A 23,386-nucleotide genomic window follows, 5' to 3' on the forward strand; every position below is an offset into this window, starting at 1 on the left:
TGTCAGAAACTGCTGCAAAGGCCCAGAACTGGTCCAAGCCGCCATGGGGCCCTAAGTAGACTCTGATTTCGCCACCACTCCCATTATTACTGACTTTTGGCAATGTTTGTTTTCACACAATGTTAATCTAACACATTATCAAATGTATCATTATAATTTGCATCTACAACAGTGTCAATTTGTAATGTTTTAACTCGCCTATGGATTTAATCTCTGCGCTGTCTGGTGTTCATTTGTACTTGAATACTATTAACTCCAAATAAAGTCACACAACATGAATGGCATGCGTAACCTCAACTCTAATAAAGAATGGAATTAATCATCACAGGATAGCAACAATGCTGTAGTAATAAATCAAATATATATAAATAATGATGAGATAATGCTGGAAATATATACAGATGGACGTAAATATTTAACTTTAATTCAAGCATTTGCTCTTGCTCTTCTTATTTATTTATTTTTGTAAATTGCAATTTCAATATTACAATTTCATCCGAGTATCTCTACTTTCTGGCTACTTGTGTCATACAAGGGGGGGGGGGGGGGGGGCTAAGCAGCCATTTATTCTGGCCCAGGTTCTGATTATTTTCAGCAACAGTAATAAATGACAATTAGAGGGCAGAGGTTTTTCTGTAATTATGCAGAATACAATTTGTAAAGCTTCAAACTGTGGCCATGAAATTGAAGGCGTGCTCTTCATGAAGTCTGAGGTCATTTAGATAAAGACACTAAATTTGAAATAAATGGCCTCCTGCTCCGTTTTCTTTTGCACTCTTTGCTCATGTAATTTGTCCAAATTGTGTTTTTCTTTAAAATACATTTGATGGTGTTTGATCGATGCCTTTATTGCTTTCATTGTGCAACATTGAGGAAAACTATGTACCGGTAGATAGCTGTGAGCAAAGATTTTTTTTAATTTTGACATTTTTACAGTGTCTCCCTTGCGATATTAATTTTGAAAATGTCAGAGAATCATGTTGCAAATAAGATGCATCACATGACCCAATTTTGCCAAAAAAATATTCAGTGATGTAAACATACAGGAATAGGAGCATCAAAACAATAATAAATAAAAATGACAACAATTTAAAGAAACAAAAAAATCACCAACATTATGCAAATATTAATATTTAAAGATCTAATGATTACTTTCCGAAGGTTTTTATCTACTGGTTTGCGCATTTTAAAATGTTTTACATTGCGTGTTGCTCCCGTTTGATGGAGAGATGGGCGAGGACAATAAATCGATTTCTGATTCCATGTGGATTCATGAGATTTGCACTATAAGAGATTATAATTGCATTCTCAGAGCCATGTGTCATACACCCTTACCCTGTTTCACCTACCTACATCCAATCTTCAATTTCTGCTTCCACCTGTCCTGAACCTTGCTCTGACACCTTCACAAACGCAAACGATTACAGCAAATTATAAAAGCAACATAACAAATAGACACTAGACGCACTGCCAGACATGTCAGACACACACCTAATCCACTCCCCTGCACTCACTCACAAGGATAACCTGTTTTAAACTAACGCCCAGTCACTCACCGTGTACAAAATATCTCATTATCATTGTTTAATAATTATAATTATAATATCATTATAAAGATGACACCAAATATGTTTATGTAAACTCTTCATCGACAGCGAAATACTGTTGTTTCCCTTTTGGGCTGCATGTAAGTAAAAACATCAATAGTGTACATTACAAACTATGCAGTCAATGATTGCCATTTCTTTTGAACAGGCATCGATGCAGCCACCTGCATTGTCAATCCCTTCATTTCTCGCTCTTAACTAAAGCTAATTTGCAGGAAGACCCTTAAATATAATTATGTGCACGATGCCTATGAATAAACATTCAGAAGAAAAAAACATAAATGCGCATTATTAACACGAGCAAAGAAATAAGAATGTACTTCCTGGTTGCCCGGCAGGGGTCCTCACGCTGAGGCTAAGGCTAAGCTAAGCTAAGCCCACCTCACCAGTTGCGTTTGCGAACAGCCCAACCCCGTTAGCTGATACACAGCCAGTTAGCTAACGTTTGGTGTAGGCGGTGGCTGTCTGTCAGCAAAACATCAAGAAGAAGAAGACAAGAACAGGACACGGTAAACATATTTCACTTCTAAAGCATGGCAAAATCGTTAGTTAAAGTATAAAACCTCGTCTGTCTGCGAAAGATTAACAAAGACCAGGTTTACTCATTTATGTGTAATTGCTTGCGATTTTTCAAATACCTAGCTAAAACTATTGCTGTGTAATAACCAAAGGAAATCTGGCCGTGTTTTTTTTTTCCCACAGTTTTTTCTAATTAGGTGATGTTTACTAAGAAGTGCGGAGTCAACGTTATAGTCATTGTGAAAGCTGCTGTTTATGGGTTGTTGTTTGTTTATTGTTGACTTGTACCATATTAACTCAGTTTGGCTTCTATGATAAACACACGTTCATCTGTTTAAAGCAGCACAATTCAACAACACATCCAAAAGGGCCCTTAAGGTGGACCAACAACTCCCTGACACAGTTATTATCTCAGAATGTACAATGAGCTATCTCTCTGACACAGTTATTATCTCAGAAGTTACAATGAGCTATCTCTCTGACACAGTTACTATCTCAGAAGTTACAATGGGCTATCTTAGCGTACCGTGGCTACGTGGATGGATCCGTGTCTCCTTCTGCACCACCTTATGTCAGAAACACTCAGCTCTACCTTTCAACCTGGCGTAAGAACATTAGCATTTGCTCAGCACCGCATATTGAATCTTGTAAATGCAGCTCAATGATAAGTCTCAGTACCTCATAACTATTAAAAAACAAAAACAAAAAAGACTTTGCTGAGGCCTGCGGCTCATGAGTGATGCTGCTAGTTGGAAGTGTCATATTCATGTGACAGAGTTTATAGTTCCTGAAATAGACTCTGGGACTCCGATACCTAATCCAGGGAGCGGATTTTGGTGTTTACAGGCACACTGCTCAACAGGCCACCCTATTGATCCTTGATACTTGCCAGATTAGGAAATTGCCAGTCATTTGTTTTTTAAATGTGAAAGTTTGTACTTCAAGGTATAAAAGCTTCACACCCTCTCTTTCCATTTTGTTCAGAATAATTGTGCATTTCTGAACAGCTCTCTGTCAGCCCATCGATGTATCACACAGTATCTCTGCGTTGCCTATCCCGACGTCACAACAGGCACGCCACGATGAACTCGAGGTCTCGCAGGACGCCCTTTTCTCTGTCCAGTTCGAGTTCGTCCTACACGCCGAGTCCAGCGGTCTCCTCCTCATCATTGGGCTCCAGTAGGCTGTACTGCAGGGAGACGGCGCTGAGCAAGGACTTCTTCCCAAGGGCATCGTCTTCGTACAAGACGGATGTGAGCCAGCAGGTAAACTGATGATGATAATAACAATAACTAAAGAAGACTTGCGGTTTCATGCAGGGCCCACACACGATTCTGTAATCAACTCGACTCCTCCCCTTTGCTGCTTCAGTCTGGTCCCATGCTGCTTTATTTAACTTTCTTCTTAAGGGCTGGTAAAGTACTTGTTTGTTTTTTTCGACGAACGTCCCTGCCATCCAATTCAGTCTGGAATGCAAAGGTCACATAAGGTCACAGCTGGAATATTCAACGAAACATTTTGGGCCCATGTCATCCAACCGTGCCTATTGCTGTTCTTCCTGTTCCAGAGTATTCCAGAGAGAGGGGACTCGAGTAGTACTGCAGTAGCCGGTTACTGACGCACAGCACTGTGGAGGTCTTTTTATAGGACAGCCTAGATTCTTTGGAACATGATGTGTGTATTTCAGTCCTGTTTCTTGTCAAAGATAGTGTTACCGAGGACCCGGGACACGCCCGGTTGTTTTTCCACTGGACTGGACTGAAGCAATGTCCAAAGACCCAATGAATCGCTTATTGCTGGTTTTAATTTAGCATCTGTGTATTATAGAAAAGTACCAGTTGAATCTATTCCAACAAAAGCACACGAGTTCAAAGAGTTCAATATAGTTATTCTTGCAAATGTGAATCTGAAAATCCTTTGTGCACGATAATGTCCGAAGCGCAGCAGAAGTTGACCGTTGGAGACGCTTTCCGTTTCTGCTTCAGCGTTGGTCTCGACTGATTCTGCTTCCGTCCCTTCTCTTCCTGAAGAGTCCCCGCCTGCTGGGCTTGTCGAGAGACTCTAGCGGCTCTGACGGCCGCTCCACCAGATGGAAGCTGCCTTCTTCTCTGACATCCTCCAGCGAGTCCAGCGACCGCCCTTGGGCCGAAGCGTCGCTTAGCGGCAGGAGCAAGCTGGTAATGGAACTGCACCGCGTTACCGGTTAACGGCAGCAGAATTGTCTCGCTTTTAACGTCTGCCTTGATTTTCCCAGCCCGATTCTGGGGGAAGGTTCGGGAGGCCTCCGGTTCTGTTGAACGCCACTGATGATAGTGATTCTAAAAGAGCCAAACTGTCGTACAGCAACAGAGGACTGTACTCCAGGACGCCCAGCACCCCCCTTACGGCGTCTACCTATGCCAGTCACGGGCTGAGCTGTGGCAGAGGTACTTGTTACCAAATGTATGGCGGTCGGGGGTAAAACCTGCAACTCCATCAGATATATGATTTTATACATTTAATCTTTCTACTCAGGAACAGGAGAAAACCGAAATGATTCATCGTGGAACTCGTACCATTTGCTCTCGCGGTCGTCATCGTCGTCCTCGAAGCCTCTCCTGCCCAGGAGAGCGCTCGAAACACAGAAGGAGCCCAGCCCCTCCGGTTTGGGAGAACGACGGATGCGGACTCCCGGACTGACGTCTCCTTTGTGTAGGCGCACGTTGAGATGTAAACGCGCAAACCAGTTTCACTGTAGACCCACATCACACAGACGGCTTCTCTCATTTCAGATCAGACAGACAGGTTGACCTCCTCATATGCGCAGGGAGCTCGACCTAAACAGACGGCCTACTCTCCCTCCTCCTCCTCCTCCTCCTCCTCGTCCTCCTCTTCCCCCTCTTCCCCCTCTTCCTCTTCCTCCTCCTCTACTTCTAGAGAACGTGTCCTAAATAGCTACCTATCATCTTCCAGCTCCCACAGGCCTTCTCCTCTGGTGCGTGACTCCAACAACAGAACCACAACCCATTTCTCGAATGGCTCATCAACCCGAAATGTATCTCGGGATTCGCGTGGAAAGCTCGTATCCTCCGCAGGCGTCTCCTCCTCTTACTCCTCCCGGACCCCATTGAACAACCCTCCACTACCCAGAACTGAGGCCGCGCTTCCCCTTAGGCCACGCCCTGAAGATGGAGGGCCAGAGGGTCGGAGCTCCACCCGCCGCCTCCTGTCCCGTCTCTTTTCACGGCGCTCCAGCCAAGACTCTTCCAGTGGATGCTCGAGTAATCGCTGCCTTGATGAAGAGAGTCCTTCCACTGGGGGAGAGTCTGTGGACAGCGATGAGGGGACCAGGACGTCGAGCGTGGAATCTGACTCTCTCGACTCAGAAGCAACGTTGGGGCTCCTGAGGAATCGCAGGCCAGTGCTCGCCCCGATCCAGGAAAACCACCGCCATGGCGTTCACAGCGGCTTGCCTGAGTCCGGAACGCCATCATGGAGAGAGCCTGGCGTCAGTAGTGACAGCAGCACGAGCAGCGGCGGCGGCGGCAGCTCCTCCTGGCTCCGTTCCCGCTGCCCTCCCCTCCTCTCTCGTCTCAGAAGGCATGTCAGAGACCAGAGTTCACACTCAGCCAGAGGCTCAGAGGAAGGCCGCGGCCACCCGCAGTACGTAGCGAGAAGGTGGGATGACCCTCAACAAAGAGCATCAGATGACGATGACGATAGCGAGGATGAGGATGATGAGGATGAGGGGGCAGTTGCTCTAGAAGCCTGTAGCGCCAGCCGTCCCAGCAAACCTGCAGTGGAAACTTTACCTGCCCTGGGAGATGCGTCAGAGGAGCTCTCTCCACACCGCGGAGTCAGAGCGCATCAAAGCACGCCCGCTGCTGCCGATCCGCTCGGCGCTGCTGGGAACCAGCTGCATGGCCGGAGGGAGAAACCCGTTTCCAGTAGCGACCAGGAGAAGCTGCGTGAGATCAAAGAGAGGTAATGGATTATGATCTTTCAATAGCCATTAAGTCCTGGTTAATAGAGGAATATATACTGATAATTTGTGTTAGTAGCTGTGAGTCAGAGCGGCTAACAACATCTGCAGACATGAATCCAAAGAAGGTGGGACACTCTGTAAAGCAGACAAAACAAGATGTGGGATTGAGCTAATTATTTTAATACTCTGTTAAACGTTGCCAAGTTAACATTTGGATTGTTTTATCCCGTCTGGTTGAGTTTTGATTTGTGTCCGACCGCAGACTGCTGATGGAAGATTCCGATGAGGACGAAGGCGATTTGTGCCGGATCTGCCAGATGGGGGAGAAGTCGCCTTCCAACCCCCTGATTCAGCCCTGCCGCTGCACGGGCAGCCTGCAGTACGTCCACCAGGAATGCATCAAGAGGTGGCTCCACTCCAAAATCGGCTCGGGTCCGTACGGCGCTCTTAACACCACCTTATAACCAAATCCTGCCGCCGCCGCCGTCTTGATGCGTTTGTTCTCCCATCAGGCACCAACCTTGAGGCCATCGCAACATGTGAGCTCTGCAAAGAGAAGCTGAGATTGAACATCGACAACTTTGACATTCAGGAGTTGTACAGGACACATGTTCGAGTGAGCGACCATTTTACTTCCTCAAGTACAAATACAATAGTAAAATCAGTGCGCCGCTGCCGAAGCATGGAGTCAGGAAATGCCACCAAAAATCAGTCTTAAAGAGGTCCGATATGAACTATCATGAAAATATGTCTTCTGGATCTGATCCAGAATGAAGTCAGGAAAATATATTACATTATATACAGTTACAGTTAAGAACACACCTTAACTCCGATTCACTTTTGCTCTTCATGTTTGGTGTATAAAGATACCAAGAACAATCTAGAACCTTTTGGTGTTGATCCAGATCACCATGTAGACTAAATCAAATTACGAGGGGAATGAGCTGCTTGGCGGAGGTCTGCGCTTTTCTTGTTAATTTTCTGCATCCTTTATGTGCTGAAAAGGCTTTGTCTCACTCTGCAGTCCGAATATGACGAGTTCCTGAACAGCGGCCTCTACCTGGTGGCCCTGCTGCAGTTCTGTGAGCATTTCTCCGACGTCCTGGGAGCATTTGACGGAACTGTGGTGAGAACTCAGACGCTCACAGCCTACGGTCTCAGCGTCTCGTCGCTGAATCGACGCAGAAATTGTAACGCCTTCTCTTCCTTTCCCAGTTACTGGACCTGGCGAGAATTCTCCACGAACACATGGGCAATTTTGAAAGTACGTTATTCAGTCCTTCTCTCCTGTGCTTGTGTTGGTAGAAAGGCCTTTCTAATGTTTCCCTTTTAATGGATTGCCACTGTAGTACATTTGCGATGACTGAATTTGTGTGTCTGATTTGCAGTTTCCCACAGTGACGGTGAGGAAGCGGTTCAAGACGGCAGACCGTCTATCGATTTTTCTGATCTGGACGACGATCTTGAAGAGTACTGAACAAGTGGAAGTGCTGCAATGTGGGTTAAAAGTGGGTTGCAGAGCTACTTCCTGCCATATGGTAGCAGATCTAGTTTTTGCGTATGCATCAATAGTCGTATTCGTTTGAAATGCCAGGTCTGCTGAACATGCAGCATTCGGGTGAAGTTTTGAACCTGCTCTTGATTTTCATTTCTATTTTTTGCCTTCTCAGATTAAAATGACGACCTGAGTAAACACAATCGTAGATGTTTATGGGTTCTAATGCTTTTGAGCCATTCGGAGGCGACCATAAGTTGCAGGTGGCTTTTTGCTGCAATGCAAACTTGAAATGGTTTACCATAGTATGTAAAATATGTTGTTGACCCCCACCAAAATTCTTTCTCAAATAAATGCACTTTATCCTGTTGTATAACAAAATTTAAAGGAAGACTGTTGTACCAAAAGTGCTTTAAATTTTACAGTGGTAGAAAGTGGGAAAGCAAAGAACAAAAGTGTTGATTGGTGAGCGATTTAAAAAAAATAAAAAATAAAAATAAAAAAGGCTTTTGGGAGAGAATCAATAGAGGGCGCTGAATAGTTTTATTGTCTTTTTCTCTGATTGCATAAAAGTCATTTTCTTTATTTTCCTCAATTTCATTGTCAGTGGGTCGACTCCAGAAAATGTTGCAGGACGTCTTCCTCAGTCTGAATAAATACGAGTTCTACTGATTACTCCTGAGAATGATGTTTTTTTTCTCCCTTTAGCATTGCATCATTTATTTAAATGGCCTGTTAGCGGAACAACTAAACTCAGCGTCTTTCTATAACAATGTTATTTGTTACATCGGCAAGTCTTAGCTAACAACTGCTAACTCTGACTAATGTTCTCACTGCAATGTGTTGCTGCCACCTAAGCCCCGCCCACAAACAAACATGTTTATGGAAAAAAAAAAACAGGCCTATAACACCACAGAGAATATAAGACACAAAAATACGGTATTTGATGATGGAATTTTATTGGATTCATTACCTGATTTGAGCTGAAGGGTCTCAGTGGTGACAGTTTAAATAACAGAACTGTTTTTTTTTTGGTTTACAACTTGAAGTGAATAGCTTAGCAAACTCTGAAATCCACACCGCGAAAGGAAGCTCAGGCTTTGGACATCCTAAAGACAAAGAGCATCTTTGGTTCATTTTTAGTTATAAAACCAACATCACATATTTACAAAGCTTTCACAGCGAGCAGCAGTGCAATTTGAACGTCATTAAAAACTTCCCAAAAACTCTTTTGTGCTCAAACAAACACGAATTGTTGCTCCACGGCATTTTAAAGTGCATTTTTGCTCAGTAGTTAAGTGCATAGGAAAGTCTGATTAACAAACGGACGGCTGACAGAAACGGGTGCTTGATTTATTTTTTGAGGATAAGATGCTCCTTTGATTTTTCTTTCATCTTATATTGAAAACTAAACCTTGTTCAGTATAAGTAATTCAAGCGAGTCAGCAAATATGCTGAGAAGTACCGAATCCAGTGGCTTAAGATCTCCCATTTCTTCTGAAGTAATATTAAAATGTACAGTCTTGTAATTCCTACTACGTCAATTACAAATATATCTACTTCTTTGAAGACAGTCCATCCAAAAATAAGCATCTTTCCTCATCTGTCCATATACGTAGTTTTAATGTGAGCTTCTGACCAGAATAAGGTCTCAGTGTCGCTATTTTGTGCTTCTGTTTTTGTTATTAATTTTAATTATTGTAAATTAGTTAATAACGGGCAAACTAACCAAACAAATTTGCAAATTGACACAGTGGTGCATTTTTAACTCAAAAGTCAAAGAAAAATTTGTTTCCCTTTTCAGGCAAGCGTTTGAGTATATTAATGTCTACAAATTAAAAAAATGAGACCCGAGAAAACCCGATTTTAAGTAATGGCATACAGCAGAAACAGTAAATGGACATTTAGTTTGGAGTCACTCATGCGTCAGTGCAATTTACCCCCACTTTAAGGCTAAAGGAGAGTGTTTAGTCAGTTCAAACTCGTTTTAACAATCTTAAAACACCCCACACATATTAATAATCAATATTTACCACGAAGAACTAAAACACAGCTCTTCAACCCAATCTGAAAGAGCCCAAATTAAGAAACAGTTTCGTTGGATGTTCACATTTCACCCTCCCTATTTACAGTTTTCCCACATACCTCAGGAACACTTGAAGGCCTCAGCAGGGAAAATAAATAATTTCCAAAAAGTAAAAAGCTGCACCTGCTCCACAATGCGCACGAGGCAGGCACGTCGATACTCCCTGAGGCTGATGACTTCAGCGAGCTCAGTCAGCTGTTATAATACTGGTGGTATCAGTTTCATCAAATGTTCTCTGGTAGCGGACAGTAGAGGAGAAGCGGAATCTTTTCTTCTTATAGACGATGAAGCCAATGGCTAGAAGTAGAGTGATGAGGATTACGATAAGTAGACCCAGTGCCACGGGGGAACCTGCAGATTCTGAGGACCAAATATGTGCAGTCAGTCAACACAGATTGTGTTTTCTGGCAAGAACAAAAAAACGCAGTTGTGATTCTCACTTGCTGCAGTTTTGCAGACGACGCGACTGTGGCTGGCTGTGCAGTCGACACGTCTCCAGGTTCCTTCCTCCGCCGTTATGATGGGGCAGTAGGGGCTTGACTTCTTCTCTGTAGAGGAGGCCTCGGGCTTCCAGTTTGAATAAGCCAGCTCGGAGCCATCCTGCCAGGATACAGGCCTCCCTGAGAGGATGAAACGGCATAAATAGCATGAGGTGATATGTTGTTTTCAGTTTGGTTAATATGTCAATATAACAAATGCTGCCCAGTGTGGCTGGAAATGATGCAGAGAATAATAATGCATGCTGAAAAACCCTAAAATGCTCTGGAAGGGACCTCAGAGTTAGATTCTCAACATGAGCGCTACTCGTCAGACAGCTGTCGCCACACTGAAGTGAATTCTTGCTTCCAGTTTCTTTACATTGATGTAAATGCAATGGAAGCTAAACTGTCTGTAGTTTTTTTTACGGTCCAGGTTCTAGATCAAACCAAGCAGCTTACCCTGAGCATCGAGGAGCAAGCCGAGCCACACTCGACCGGTGATGAGAGGGTCGTCATTCATGTACTTTGACACGAAGCTGTTTTCCTCGGTGGACTTTATAGTCAGCAGTTCAGCATCTGTCCACAGAAGAAGAAACGAAATCCAACGATGGACTTCAGGCGCTTCAGACGATTACTAACTACGAGCTGCCACGCAGGAAACGGCGACTCACTCATGTCCCGACAGATGTTTTTGGCCTGCTCCATGTCGTACAAACTGTAGTTGTAGAAGCTCATGTTGAAGGCGTAACAGTGATCCTGGTGCTGCACCCAGTTGGACACACCGTTGCTCTGAGGGCAGCGATTAGCCTCTGGGATCGCTTGCAGTTTGGCTCCTGGGTTAAAACAGCGCAGAAACAAGATTAAGCAATTAAAAGCACCTGAATGCTTCTAGAATTGCAATGGTCTTACTCTGGGACGCGGTGGTGATGTTGGTGGTGTAGCAGACGGCGCCGTCCACCAACGCACTGCAGCTGCTCTTCACCCAGGCGCCAGCAGGGGTTACAAACACACAGCTGGGCTCCTGCTTGTCCGGGCTGGAGCCGTCCCGTGAGTCCGACATGCTGGCTTTGTAGTCAAATCCCGTTCCGTCAGACCACTCGTAGGCTGCGCTGCCGACCTGCATGGGATCGAGATGGACGGAGGCTGCCGCGTAAGCCGGGCGCATCTGAAGTCCCGATCCGAATGAGGTCCGAACGTTTTATTGAACTCAGTTACAATAAAACGCTAAATCCTACCAACCTGGCTGGAAAGCCCAATCCAGAGTGGGAATCCGTCCGTCTTGGAGATGAGGTTGATAACCGCGCCGTGCTGGATGTCATGGACACTTGCCAGGTGGCCTCCACGCTGGTCACACTCCTTCAGCGCCTGGTACCAGCTGAACTTACCGGTTGCAATCTCGTAAGTTAAGTTGCCGTAGCGTTGGAGATCCTCCAATGACTGGTTGTACTGCTGTTTCAGTTCTTGAGAGAAATTAAGTAATCCTGGTGAGTATTAAATATGCCGTAACAGTAATTGTGGATGGACGTGATGCACCGACCGTTGTCCAGCTTGCACGTCACGATGGTTCGCTGCTGGAATTCTGAGAACAGGTTTGGGTTCGAGATGAGGATCCAGTCGCTTTCAATGGTGAGCGCTGCCAAGAATGGCGCCTGCACATCTGGTCTACCGGCCTCCCAGTTGGAATACTGGACCTTTGTGCCGTCGTACCACCTCATCTGGTTATCTGCAGCAGAACACAGTCACCATTATCTCTAGGCTGACTGCTGTAGTACAACAGTACATTCATTCATTCATTCGTTCATCTTCTTGACCGCTTTGTCCGTTACCGGGTCGCGGATCGTTGCTGGAGCCTATCCCAGCAGTCAGCGGGCGAGAGGCGGGGCACACCCTGGACAAGCCGCCAGTTCCGGAGAACCCGGAGAGAGAACCCGCGCAGAAAACAAAATACAAACCGTTGTCATCCTTGAACATCCCCAGCCACACAAACTGGACCAGGTCTTTAAAGGGTAGGAGCTGCTGCCCAATAAACTCGTTCTCCTCGGCATTCCGGATGGTTAGGATGTCAGCATCCACATCTGGAGCAGAAATACGTCACGATTTGCAACATCAGCAGGTACAGGACTTCTAACGTCATTATATCTCTTTATCAATGGGGAGTTTTTCTCTATACCAAATGAGGTGACAGTGTGCACGGGAGCCCAAGTAGCTCAGTCAGTAGAGCATCAGACTTTTAATCTGAGGGTCCAGGGTTCAAGTCCCTGCTTGGACATCAAGCTCTTTACTGAATTTACCTCATTTAAATTCTTACGTAATGTTTTGCAGGTATCGAGAATCTGTCCTTTGTCATAGTGATCCCACCGGTTGGCGACCAGCTGGAAGGAGTAGCAGTTGTTCTGGAAGGGGATCCAGTTTGGCCCGTTCATCTTATGGGGGCACTTCACTGCCACATCCTCCGGTGTTGTGATGATCTCCGCTGGAATACAGAAGTTTAAACTTTTTTTTCATATAAGAATTTTTTTTTTTTTTGAAGAGAAAGAAAATCTGTAAAGACTAAAATAAAAGGTATAGAAGAAGTATTTTAGTTTGGAATACTTTGATTGAAATAATGAAGAGATTCACAGCTAAGAAATCCAAAAACTAACAAAGGACGTGTACCAGCGAAGGAAAAGGAAAATATTTCCAAGTTTCTAAAGGATTTGAAACATGGAAAATTGGATTGCATTAATTTCGAAACCATTTGAGAACAAAACGATGCTCCTTCACTTGTAATTAATGAAACATACATATTGAAATGAGTATTCATTTAACTTGATGTATCTATCTTTCTGGAATAGCACTAAGAGTTTCTGCTTTGTCTCCATTACAAAAGAGGAAGTGTTGGCAGATTTGTACATTGCAGCACAGGGTTTGTGGTTGCAGGCTGCAAACTGTGTGAAACATTTTGAGCGATAATATTGCGATGGTTTCCGTAGCTGCAAATGTATTCACCGCCATGCTCTACAAAGTGTCTCACCAGCAACATGCAAATATAGTGAGACGACTTTCACAACCACTCCCGTAGGGCATTTGCCGAGAGTGAAATTCCTCCATCTAGATCTAGAGGAGAAACGCCGCGTGCACCACTGAGTCCACGCCCCGGCAGGAAGGAGCTGCAGGAAGAGGAGCGGCGGGTATTTCTGTTGATCATCGTTCCACATCTCCACTCACTGTGTGGTTTGTGGCAGATAGCGCCTCCGAGCTGCTCTTCACACTCGGTGGCTTTCCAAAACCCGTCGGTGTCCAGATAGACGCACGAGCCGCTGGTGACATCAGGAGACCAGCGGCTGAAGACGGTGTGACTGTGGTCGGTCCAGCGATAGTGGATTCCATCCTGGGGGGAAAAAAAGAGAAGACGCATTAAAGACAGTCCTGCAAAAAATAGTGGATGGAAATGAAGGCAAGCCCTCATGCTCACTTACATCTTCGCTAAACAGGCCGATCCACATGGGCGTGCGTGCTCGGCTCACATGGACAGTGAGGCTGGATTGCAGCAAGGTATCAGCCACACTTGCTAGGTCCATGCTGTTACTCCTGCACTGCTCCAAGGCTTCAAACCAAGTGAGGTTTCTGACGAGCAGCAGGACGGTGTGGTTGTCGACGTTGAAAGATTCCGTGGGTACGTGGGGCACCTCTTGTTTATCTGTAAAGATGAAGGGTTATGTTCAAGAAAAGATCAGGGGGGGGGGGGGGTGTCAGAAACCAGGATTCACCACAAAACGACAGCTATTCTTTGCACAATCGTTCCCCTTCTCATATGACCACCTCACATACATGATATAATATGTGATTGTGCATGCTGTCACAAAGGAAACACACAATGTCCCAGTTTGTGCAACATTACCATGACATCTTTCTGCATCCTTCCCAGCAGAGTCAAATGTTACCAGGTTGACAATGCATTTTAGATTAAACTGTTTTACACACGGGTTTGGATAATAACAAGAGCTGGATGTGTTGATTTACCTGAGTAGTGCTGGCAAAGCGCCTCATGCTGGAACTGTGTGCAGGAAGTATAGTCCCAGGTACCCAGCATGGCAGAGTTTTGGTTATTGATCATAAACACACACAGGTCCATGCTGTCTGGATCCAACGTCTACCAGAAAAGAGAAAAAAAAAAGAAGTTTTTTTTGTTTTTTCATGTAATTTTTAATATAAACCATAAACTGGTGCTAACATTTAAGACGTTTCTGTATTACATTACACTCTCCAGAACCTGCTAAAAGACTCTGTAAGGTGTCAGATTGGTTAAATCCAAATTTCCAAAACATGCGCGAAAACTTACATTAATCTTAATGGCCTTGTGCATGCCGTGAAGCAAGGGGTTAAAATTGAAGTAGTCGACGGGGGACTGATCCATCCACGCGGGGTTGTTGTTGGCGATTTTTAGACCGATCCATATCCTGTCCTTGTTTGTCATCCTTGGCAGAAGAGTAGTGATGAAGTCTAAAACACATACACAACTGTACATTTATTGTTGTTACATACAGCAGGCATTTGGACTCTATGAGCTGTTTAACCATCAAACATTATAAAACATTTTCAACACCAAAACAAGAGCAGCTCTCACCTTGCTCCACCTGATCTAATATAGTGACCAAGGTTCCTCTCACCGACTGGCAGACCTCGTTGGCGTAGTTGAACGACACAGGCTTCATGCTGCTCATCAGTGTGTAACACTGGGGGGGGGGACCAGAATGTTGTGATTTATTTTATGAATAGGAATAGCAGATGCCAAGCAGACCTGTAGTCTACCTTTAGTCATTCAGCTTTAACAGCAAACCTGTCTAATGTGCTGACAAACAGGAGTCAATCTGTTTTAAAGTGTTCCTACTGGACACGTCGAGGGAGCAGACCTTATTTCGGAAGGACAGAGAGCCGTTTTCGCAGGACAGTCCTCCGGGATGAAGCCCCTGGGGGTTCACCTCCACTGATGTGGTGTTGTGTCTCTCACACACAAACGATAACTGCTGCTTGCAGTTGCGCTCGTACACTGCGAGGAAACACGACGTTTAACGTGCTCATGCGTAAAAGAGATGCTAAGCAGCACAGTCGATAAATACTGATTTAGTCTTCAGACTCATCACTCTGACAACATGGTGTTTGCTCACCTGGAAACCTGTTCTGAGGACTGATGTTGGAGCATCTGCCCAGGAAAACGGAATGATAGAAGAACATCTGGGTGTACCTGGAACATCAAACGCAATCACATTTTACCATGTGCAGATCAGCGTCATGACGACCAGTCTGATGCACAACATGAAGGGTGAATGCGGGGGACTGTGCTGACTTACGACATGGGGAATATCCCTTGAGGATTTCTCATATCGACCCACCAACGTTCTTTGGGCGAATTTGCTATCTGTTTGAAACGCGATAATTGTCGTTATCATTTAAAACAGTAGTTCTGTAGATAGAAAACACAACTGACCGTCTCCCGTCACTTACATCCATTAGGTAGTCTTGGATCCGTGCGATGGCAGTCGAGCTCAGAGGCGAAGCCAGTTTGCCGTCATTGGAGCCGCAGTAGAGATGAGCTTCTTCAAAATTTAGCTTCGGCTCTTTAACAAACCAAAATTCTGCTCCGTCTACATAGATGGACGACTCGTGGTGCCCACCTTTAACGGACGACACAATGAAGTCATGACACATTTACGACCAAATCACAGACCCAAAAGCATAATGGAATCTCAACAGAAGTGCTATTACCAGGATTGTACCAATCTGGATTCTTTGGTGTTTTTCCTGAGGAACCATCAACAAAAAAAAATAGTTAGGAGATTTCATGTGGTTCCTGAATAAGATGTGTACAAATCTCTTTTTTGACCACAACAATTCCACAAGTACATGACATAACGTAAATCCCAGCTGTCTTGATGAGAGATTTTGAATCTTCACAAACACAAGCCAACCTTTGCTTTGTGTACACAGTGCCCTTCACAGCTATGCTCACGTGTGTAGTCTTACCACGCGGTATTTGGCAGACCCACTCCAAACGGGCATCACAGTGAAACAGTGTGGCGTAGAAAGGAGTGGGGGATAAGCTGTGAACCAGAAGGTTCTTTGTCTAATGGAGACAGATGCCACAAATGTCATCAAAGAAATGACTAGAAAAGTATTATCAAACTGCAACATCATAGATCATCTTGCTTCAAATATCCAGCCCCAACCATGAAGGCAGCGCAGTCCCGACTGTAGGCGTCATCCTCGTGGAAATCGTGGCGTAAAACATCCATAGATACCTGGCAATGAACAGAACTCACACTCAGACACGGATACAGAAAGAGAACAGATGCATTACATGTTAAGATTCATGCTGCAAGTGTTTTCACAGCGTCATGCTCACAGGCTGGCCACTGCTCCAATGCCAGGACCGATCGGCTGGGTTTCGTCTGTTCAGCCCGACCCAGAAGTAGCGATTATCACTGCAACAGCAACAGCAGAGCAAACTGCCTGATTAACATTGCAAATACAAAAACAGCGTATGCAATTAAAATGAAGCGCCATCTCACATTCATCAGGTGTGAAGCATAAGTCAGCAGACGTGTCATTTCATTATTCTAATTAATCGCAAAGTTGTAACGTGGACAACAATAGAAGCTTGAATCTGAGGTACGCAGCCGCGAGGTGAAGCCAGGCATGGCTGACATCCGTCGCTTTGTTAAGTGACTAGAAGTGCTGGTCTGACAGGAATTATTGTCACTAATTACAACACACACTGATGTATTAATGCGTGTCTGTTTACCTGATGGATTCTCTCATGATGATGTGCAGGGCCTTCATCTCCTCATTATTAGTGAAGCCGGGCAGGTTGGCTCCCAGAGCCTGGCAGAACCTCTCGGCCTCCTCCCAGGAGCGTTTCCTGCTCAGCCGTTCCTTGTGAAATACCTGACAAGGTGAAAGGCTGAGATGCAACAGCGTACAAAAAAACCCAAAAACATTCCAGGACAGGAACAGACTGGATTCAACTCATTCTCATCATTTAAAAAATGATGTAAAATAGTAAAACTATGATCCTCTTTATCTTCGGCTGTATGTTCGGTAGTTCCTTTAAAACTCCCACTATGAACTTTATCAATTTGTCAAACAACTAATGTTGTAAGCTTATGGAAGCACTATCACACACAAACACGCACCTTGTAGCAGTATTTAATGCCTGGTCTGGACACCCATCCATCAAAACAGGTTACGTTAGAGTTCACTTCTGGTTCCGGTTCTGGAGGAGGAACGAGGTCTCTCCTACAAATGGTACCGGCCTTAAAAAGTGTACAGTTCCTCACGGTCCAACTGCCCAGAGGTTTCGCAGTGGAAATCGCTGCACAACCACCAAGCTGATCTGATGCACGCAAAGAAGAAGCACGAAGAGTCAGGGTTATTTCAACCCAGAACCTTCTTGTTATGAGGCAACGTAGCATCCGCTACGTATTATGCACTAAGTGGAGCAGCCGAAGAAGTGTGTTGTTTTTACTAACATGGTTCAAACCAGCCCCAGTTGGTGTAAGCAACCGCACTGGTGGATCCATTTTGATCCAGCCACCGGTACTCCCCCGTGTTATTAACGTCCTGCAGCCCAATCCAAAAATGCTGTGGTTCTTCTCTTAACTGCTCCCCAAGTAGATGGTTAATGAAGGTCTGCTCAAATCTGAGAGAAACAGTCAAAGTAAGGACTTTGTCTATTGGCATGAACTAATCAGCTGAAACAGAAGCCTTTAGTTGAATCACGCCTACCTGCTTCTGATAGTGATGTCACAGCGATCTTTGAAGGACACTTGTTTGCTGTTGACTTGATAACAGGAGTTGCCGTGTCTCCTCCAACCCTGGATGATTCACAGCAGAAACAGACGTTGGATACAAACAACAACTGCAGCTAATACGCTACAAATCTAACCGTGGCGCCCTATCGTTCATGATTACTGCTGCCGTCTGCAGGGAGGTCATCCGAAAGATGTCCGTGTGTAAAGGAACAGATAACAAACGAAAAACAAAAAGGCAATGTTTGAAAAGATTCCCAGTAAAAAGCCAATCATCCTCACATCCTGAGCGCTGCAGCCATCCTGTGTCGCCGATTCATTGACCTCTCCTTTCTTCTGACACAAAAACGGTAGCCTCTGTGCGCAGCTCCCAACGCGCCAACCATGATTCTGGGGAGAACACGCACAGGTCTGAGCTCTCAGGCTAGAGATAAAGCACCTTGTGAAGTAGATGATATGGAGGCAAGTTCAGAGTCCTGGCAGCATGCATATTTACGAATCCCACTATGGTCATGCCATGATTTGTCTTACTCTTTCTCGATTGGCTTGGCATGATGATGATGATGATGATGACGTTTACAACAGCCGACCTTCATGCATTTAACAATTTAATGGATTTTTGTTCCTTTTACAATTTTGAAACGAAATAGAAATTCTTTAAATTCCATATTTCCACTTGACCAAGTACAGGACCGCACCGAAGGAAGGGTTAATTCCTTCACACAGATGGATACACCCACCTCTCCAGAGTAGAAGACACAGCTGACGTCTTCAGATGGTTGGACGGGATGATTTGCATCCCAGTAGGTGAAAGTGACGGGTGCCTGGTCGATCCAATTGAAGACAGCCGGGTTAACGCCGACGCCCATCAGACCGATCCACACATCCAAAAAAAGCCCAGCTGACATACCACGACACACAAAAAAAAAACATCAGCTGATGGACACGTTTAGAATCAAATATGGCACTTTGGTTAAATCATTTCACCTGCGTGGAAATTAGTGCTGATCATCTCTTTGGTGTCGACAGAATGCAGGCTGGCCAGAGAGCCGCCTCCACCCTCGGTGTTGTTACAGTGCAGCTGGGCGTCTGCGTAGGGCTGAGGGGTGTCTTTCACTAACTTGTAACACCACCCATCCCACGGGACCCATCCATCCGGACACACCGTTTCTTTATATGTAAAAGACTCTGCACGAAAGGAGCAAGATGGAGGCCGTGAGGGTGGAGTCAGGCTTATCTGCATCTAAACAGTACATCTTCAGTAAGGTTTAGAAACTATGGCTGCAGGTGGGGAACAGCGAAGCTACCTGCGGTTGGCGTTTGAGGGCCGTTGACGTGCTTCTTACAGATGTACGGCAGGCGTTTGTTGCACGCCTCCGATTCGTAGTTGTGCTTGGAGTTCATCACACCGCAGTCGGACTCAATGATCGAGGAAGTCGATAGGATTGCTGTTGAACACATTCCCGCACACGACAACTAAACGTGAAGTCACAGCAGACTGCAGCTTTCAGTTTGAGTCACAGGAGTGAAAATGAAGGAAGTGTTCCAGCAATACTGACGTAGAAATGTAAGCGATCACTAAGAGGTCGTATGAGAAGCTCACACCTGCAGAATGCTTAACATTCACTCTAGTGTTCTTACAAATAACGGCGTTTATAAAAAAAACCCTCCATTCAAGGCTATTAATGGCTTATTCAGCAACACTAACAATCCCTGTCCCACAATATGACCAAAAGCAAAGTCACAAAGAGCTTCTTTTCAACACTGGCCTGTTGTTTCTCTGACTGACAGAGTCTTACGTTATAGAGGGGCAGACAGAGAACTCACAGTACAGCATGAGAAGATGAAACTGCTTAACTGTGAGAGCTCTGAGGCTATATCGACTAATTCATCGCTGAAAACCTACAAGTGCATGACTTTATTCTATCTTTACTTCTAATGTCATGCAATTAAGACAAATATCTTTCGAAAAGGGACAAAGATTAAGACAGAGGAGACAAATAAGAAGAGAAAAAAAATATCTGTAGCACCATCATCGGTTTCCCAGCGCAGGACGAAGTAAGGGGAGCCGTCGGACCATTGCCAGCCCTGAGACGTGTCTAACTGGTGAAGACCGATCCACATCTTTTCAGGCATCCTTTCAAGGCCCAGCAAAACTGCAGAATGTAACGGCATAGCACACGAGATAAGTACAGCACAGTAAATTCACTAAGAAAGAGAGAGAGAGGAAGCAGATGCCACAAATGGATTAAGGCATCACAAATCACAGATATGCCCGACTTCAAGGACCGTCAATTAAAAATACGTGTCAGCTTTGTAGTTCAGGTCATCCCAATAATTGGGTCAGATTAGAATCATGCAAACGCTGTACATTTTTAATGAAAGATAAGGCTGCCTCTGTGATCGTAGCATTAAAGTGAATCACAAAATACTAAAATGGAGGACAGAAATATTATCCAACGAGATGGAGAAATATAGCACTGCAATGGAAGAGAAGTTGCTCCATGATGATGCAGAAACGAAGCTAAATGGGTCTCACAGGTTTCAGAGTGGAGATCGTTCGGCTCAGACACACTCAGCAGATCAGCTCCCTGACTTCGGCACGAGTCCAAAGCTTCGTGCCAAGTCACAGCAGCTCCGGAAACAAACCCGTAGCAGGATTCTCCTTCCGGACCGGCAAACAGAGTCTGACAACCTTCCTCTGCAAAAACACAAAAGCGTCACGCTTCAATTCCAGATGCATCAAAATTAATGATTGTGTATGGATGTGTGTACATTGTATGTGTATGGGTATTTGTACATGCTGTACTTCAATGTTTTATGTGTTCATAAGGCCTTCCTTAAAAAAAAAAAAAAAAAAAGAAAGAAAAGAGACAATAAGTTAAGCACAGATTAGCTACTATCTACTTTACAAGTTGTTATATAAACACCATTGTTTTGCTTTTTAAACTAAGATTATAAATATAAAGTATAACCATCCCATAAAGGTTTTACATAGCGGTTCAATCACTAGTCTGTGTCTTATTGGATATCAAATACACTATAGAAGAACAACATGCCGGGTAATAGGCAGAGTCCCATTTTTCTGTCCTGGTCGTAGTCGGATGAGGTGGCGCACAGGTACATTCCAGCGTCGGAGGGATATGGGAGGCACTCGTGGTGCCAGGTGCCGTTGTATTTGAAGGGGAATTCACACGGCATGCCGGCAGAGTTCCCATCCATGGTGTGGACAACTGAACGGGACAAAAGAGCAAAGCCTCAGAACTTTTCACAAGCATCTGGTCTATGTCGGCCAAAAAACAAGCCAGAACAGCGAAATTCAGAAATGCTTTTTAATCCAAAGATACACAAACACATGCCTGGCAGATAATGTGGCAACGAAGGAACCAAAAGCATTGACAGAATACAAGAAGATTGTTTCCTGGAAACACGGATATTAATACTCATAGAAACCGCAGACGCTAATGTGTGTGAATCATCGAGGGAACAAGAAGCTATGAAACAAAAGGGAAAGCTACTCAGCAAGCACAGCCATAAAAACAAGGCAACGCTTACAATGAAAACTGAATGTAATACGACTTGCTCTCCCAGTTAAGGCCTTGGAGCTCCACAATGGACACCTTGAAGTGCTTTCAGCGCGGCTTAGGTGAAGCCTTTTATCTTGCAGATGTAATGAAGGGGAAATAAAAACGATACGCACCACGATACGGCGTCTGGCAGATGCTTTCCTGGGATCCTCCTCTTACCCACGAATCGTCGGTGTCCCGTCTGGCCACGACTTTATCCGCGCTGACCGACAGGCCCATTTGATAGACCGTGTAAACGGCGTCATCCAGGCAACGCCACCACAGCAGGATGTTAGCGCCACAGTCGACCAGGGACAGCGTCTTAGAGCGGACGTCTAACGCCAAGCAGAGCGCCGAGGCCACGTGGAACAGCCGGTGACCGGATCCCCACTTCCACAGCTGGGCCGCATCGTTTGGGTCACAGGAAGCGACATTCAAGTCAGCCAAATCCCCCGTGGCCAGACACAGCGTTGTGTTTGAGTGCTGGATGGTGAAGGCATCTTTATCTGTGGCGAGGGGGGGGGGGGGGGGGGGGGGGGGGGCACACAAAGGAACGTTGCTATGTGATCTAAATCAAAAATCAATGATAAAACAGTAACTTCAAGATCATTTCTTCCGTGCTTTCGGAAGGTCACCAGAAAGGCTTTTATAACAACGCAAGGAGAAACAAAAACGAACGCTGCTAATAGGAAATGGTGAGATATCGATACGAGTTATTGTTTAATACTTTGATACTAATAAGATATCATGAAACAACACAGACAAGTCTGGAAGTTAATTTGGTAACACTAATGTTTCACACAAGTGGTTGTTTTTGTTTTTGTTGTTCAACCATAAATACATTTGTCATTTAAATAAACTGTGGAGAAACGGATCTTTGTCAACAATTGTAAATTAGTGGAAAAAACATGACAGATGATTCATCCTATTCATCCGGGCCAGATCTTCCTTTCTATTTATTATTTAAACTTTTATGTTCCAACAACCAATGTTGCTCTACTCGAGTATTCATTGCATTGACGTTCGTGTTATAGCTGGGCGTGTTGCGCGTCAACCGATTGGCTGATCCCTGCTCCAAGCTTTTATTATTTTATATATAAAAAAAAACAAGACTTTATCTGAGAACATTCAACAGAACAAAAACATGTTTACATCCGCGTTATTTAACATGTGCTTCCTGTAAATAAACAGCAGCAGCGCTGCTCAGCACAGATTTATTACACGCACAGCTCCGGGACGGGGTGAGTCGGCATTTTCTTTTTTTTTTTTTGAGCTGTCAGAACACGGCGTGGCATCAGGGGGGGGGGGGGAAGGGATCCATTTCAAATAGAAGTAATCAAATTTAAAGATCGGTTGTTGTTCTTGTGGTGTGGCAAATTTGGAGCTTAATTTCATGCATTGTTGATAAAGTTATTACTAGTCTATAAACACAGTAGGAATGGCGGAAACCTGCCGAGTCATTGTCGGAAAAAACGTGAAAAAGAAAGCAAAACTTACCAAAAGCTGCGCGGCTAGCCGGTGAGCAAGTCCCTCTGAACACACTTGACTCCAACGCAGTCAGCAAACAAAGACAAAGTGTCGCTGCGGGTATTTTCAGCATGGCCGCGGAGTGGCGCTTCCGTCATTCAGAAAGAACCCGGTCCGGACGGGGAGTTAGACCGTGAAAAAGAGAACCCGAACATAAAGGGAAGCAATAACAAACCGAACCCGGCTCTACCAAACTGTCACTGAGCTACCAGAGTCCTGTTAGCCGTCAGCGCGCCGACATTACAGCGGGACGCTTCCGGGTTAACCTTCAAAATAAAGTTGGCAAAGCAGCGCGGAGAAGTTAGTTTAGCAACTCGGTGTAGTTTAAAAATACAGAAAAAAGAGATCAATAAAAT

At 44.8% G+C, this 23,386-nt stretch overlaps 2 protein-coding genes and 1 non-coding gene across 5 annotated transcripts; 2 read left to right on the forward strand and 1 right to left on the reverse strand.

The window, feature by feature from the left end:
* The first annotated feature begins 2,049 nt into the window (after positions 1-2,049).
* marchf7 (membrane-associated ring finger (C3HC4) 7) lies at positions 2,050-8,257 on the forward strand. Of its 3 annotated transcripts, none has more exons than XM_068742770.1 (11): positions 2,050-2,116; positions 3,111-3,391; positions 4,157-4,303; positions 4,381-4,552; positions 4,641-4,817; positions 4,898-6,089; positions 6,353-6,522; positions 6,603-6,706; positions 7,115-7,216; positions 7,306-7,354; positions 7,479-8,257. In XM_068742770.1, exons 2-11 carry the CDS (start codon positions 3,152-3,154, stop codon positions 7,565-7,567), a joined length of 2,442 nt encoding a protein of 813 aa, XP_068598871.1. In that variant the 5' UTR covers positions 2,050-2,116; positions 3,111-3,151; the 3' UTR covers positions 7,568-8,257. The 3 variants fall into 3 exon arrangements, with proteins under 3 accessions (XP_068598871.1, XP_068599578.1, XP_068598128.1); XM_068743477.1 differs by having other exon boundaries at positions 3,199-3,391; XM_068742027.1 differs by having other exon boundaries at positions 2,060-2,116; positions 2,614-3,391.
* Positions 8,258-8,527: 270 nt separating this feature from the next.
* On the reverse strand, positions 8,528-23,103 carry ly75 (lymphocyte antigen 75). The gene is given in 35 exon segments (XM_068741815.1): positions 8,528-10,031; positions 10,112-10,291; positions 10,610-10,726; positions 10,822-10,983; positions 11,060-11,293; positions 11,386-11,610; positions 11,688-11,873; positions 12,103-12,225; positions 12,459-12,623; positions 13,358-13,520; positions 13,609-13,829; positions 14,153-14,282; positions 14,472-14,632; positions 14,757-14,865; positions 15,043-15,179; positions 15,298-15,374; positions 15,481-15,548; positions 15,635-15,804; positions 15,896-15,931; positions 16,154-16,253; positions 16,357-16,428; positions 16,533-16,611; positions 16,932-17,074; positions 17,323-17,522; positions 17,659-17,828; positions 17,915-18,003; positions 18,220-18,327; positions 18,678-18,838; positions 18,883-19,125; positions 19,245-19,385; positions 19,968-20,093; positions 20,477-20,638; positions 20,997-21,170; positions 21,638-22,009; positions 23,001-23,103. Coding segments are annotated over 35 exon segments (5,280 nt in total). The 3' UTR covers positions 8,528-9,858.
* Positions 12,347-12,419, forward strand: trnak-uuu (transfer RNA lysine (anticodon UUU)). Its single transcript has one exon. It is a non-coding gene; the product is annotated as a tRNA-Lys (tRNA).
* Positions 23,104-23,386: the final 283 nt, after the last annotated feature.

The sequence above is a fragment of the Brachionichthys hirsutus genome, chromosome 1, assembly GCF_040956055.1.
Source record: "Brachionichthys hirsutus isolate HB-005 chromosome 1, CSIRO-AGI_Bhir_v1, whole genome shotgun sequence".
Taxonomy (NCBI): Eukaryota; Metazoa; Chordata; class Actinopteri; order Lophiiformes; family Brachionichthyidae; genus Brachionichthys; species Brachionichthys hirsutus.

Coding starts and splice junctions, on each gene's coding strand:
- marchf7 (XM_068742770.1), top strand. CDS start 3,152: ATGTATCACACAGTATCTCTGCGTTGCCTATCCCGACGTCACAACAGG. Junction 4,304..4,380: donor TTAGCGGCAGGAGCAAGCTG/GTAATGGAACTG, acceptor TGATTTTCCCAG/CCCGATTCTGGGGGAAGGTT. Junction 4,553..4,640: donor CGGGCTGAGCTGTGGCAGAG/GTACTTGTTACC, acceptor CTTTCTACTCAG/GAACAGGAGAAAACCGAAAT.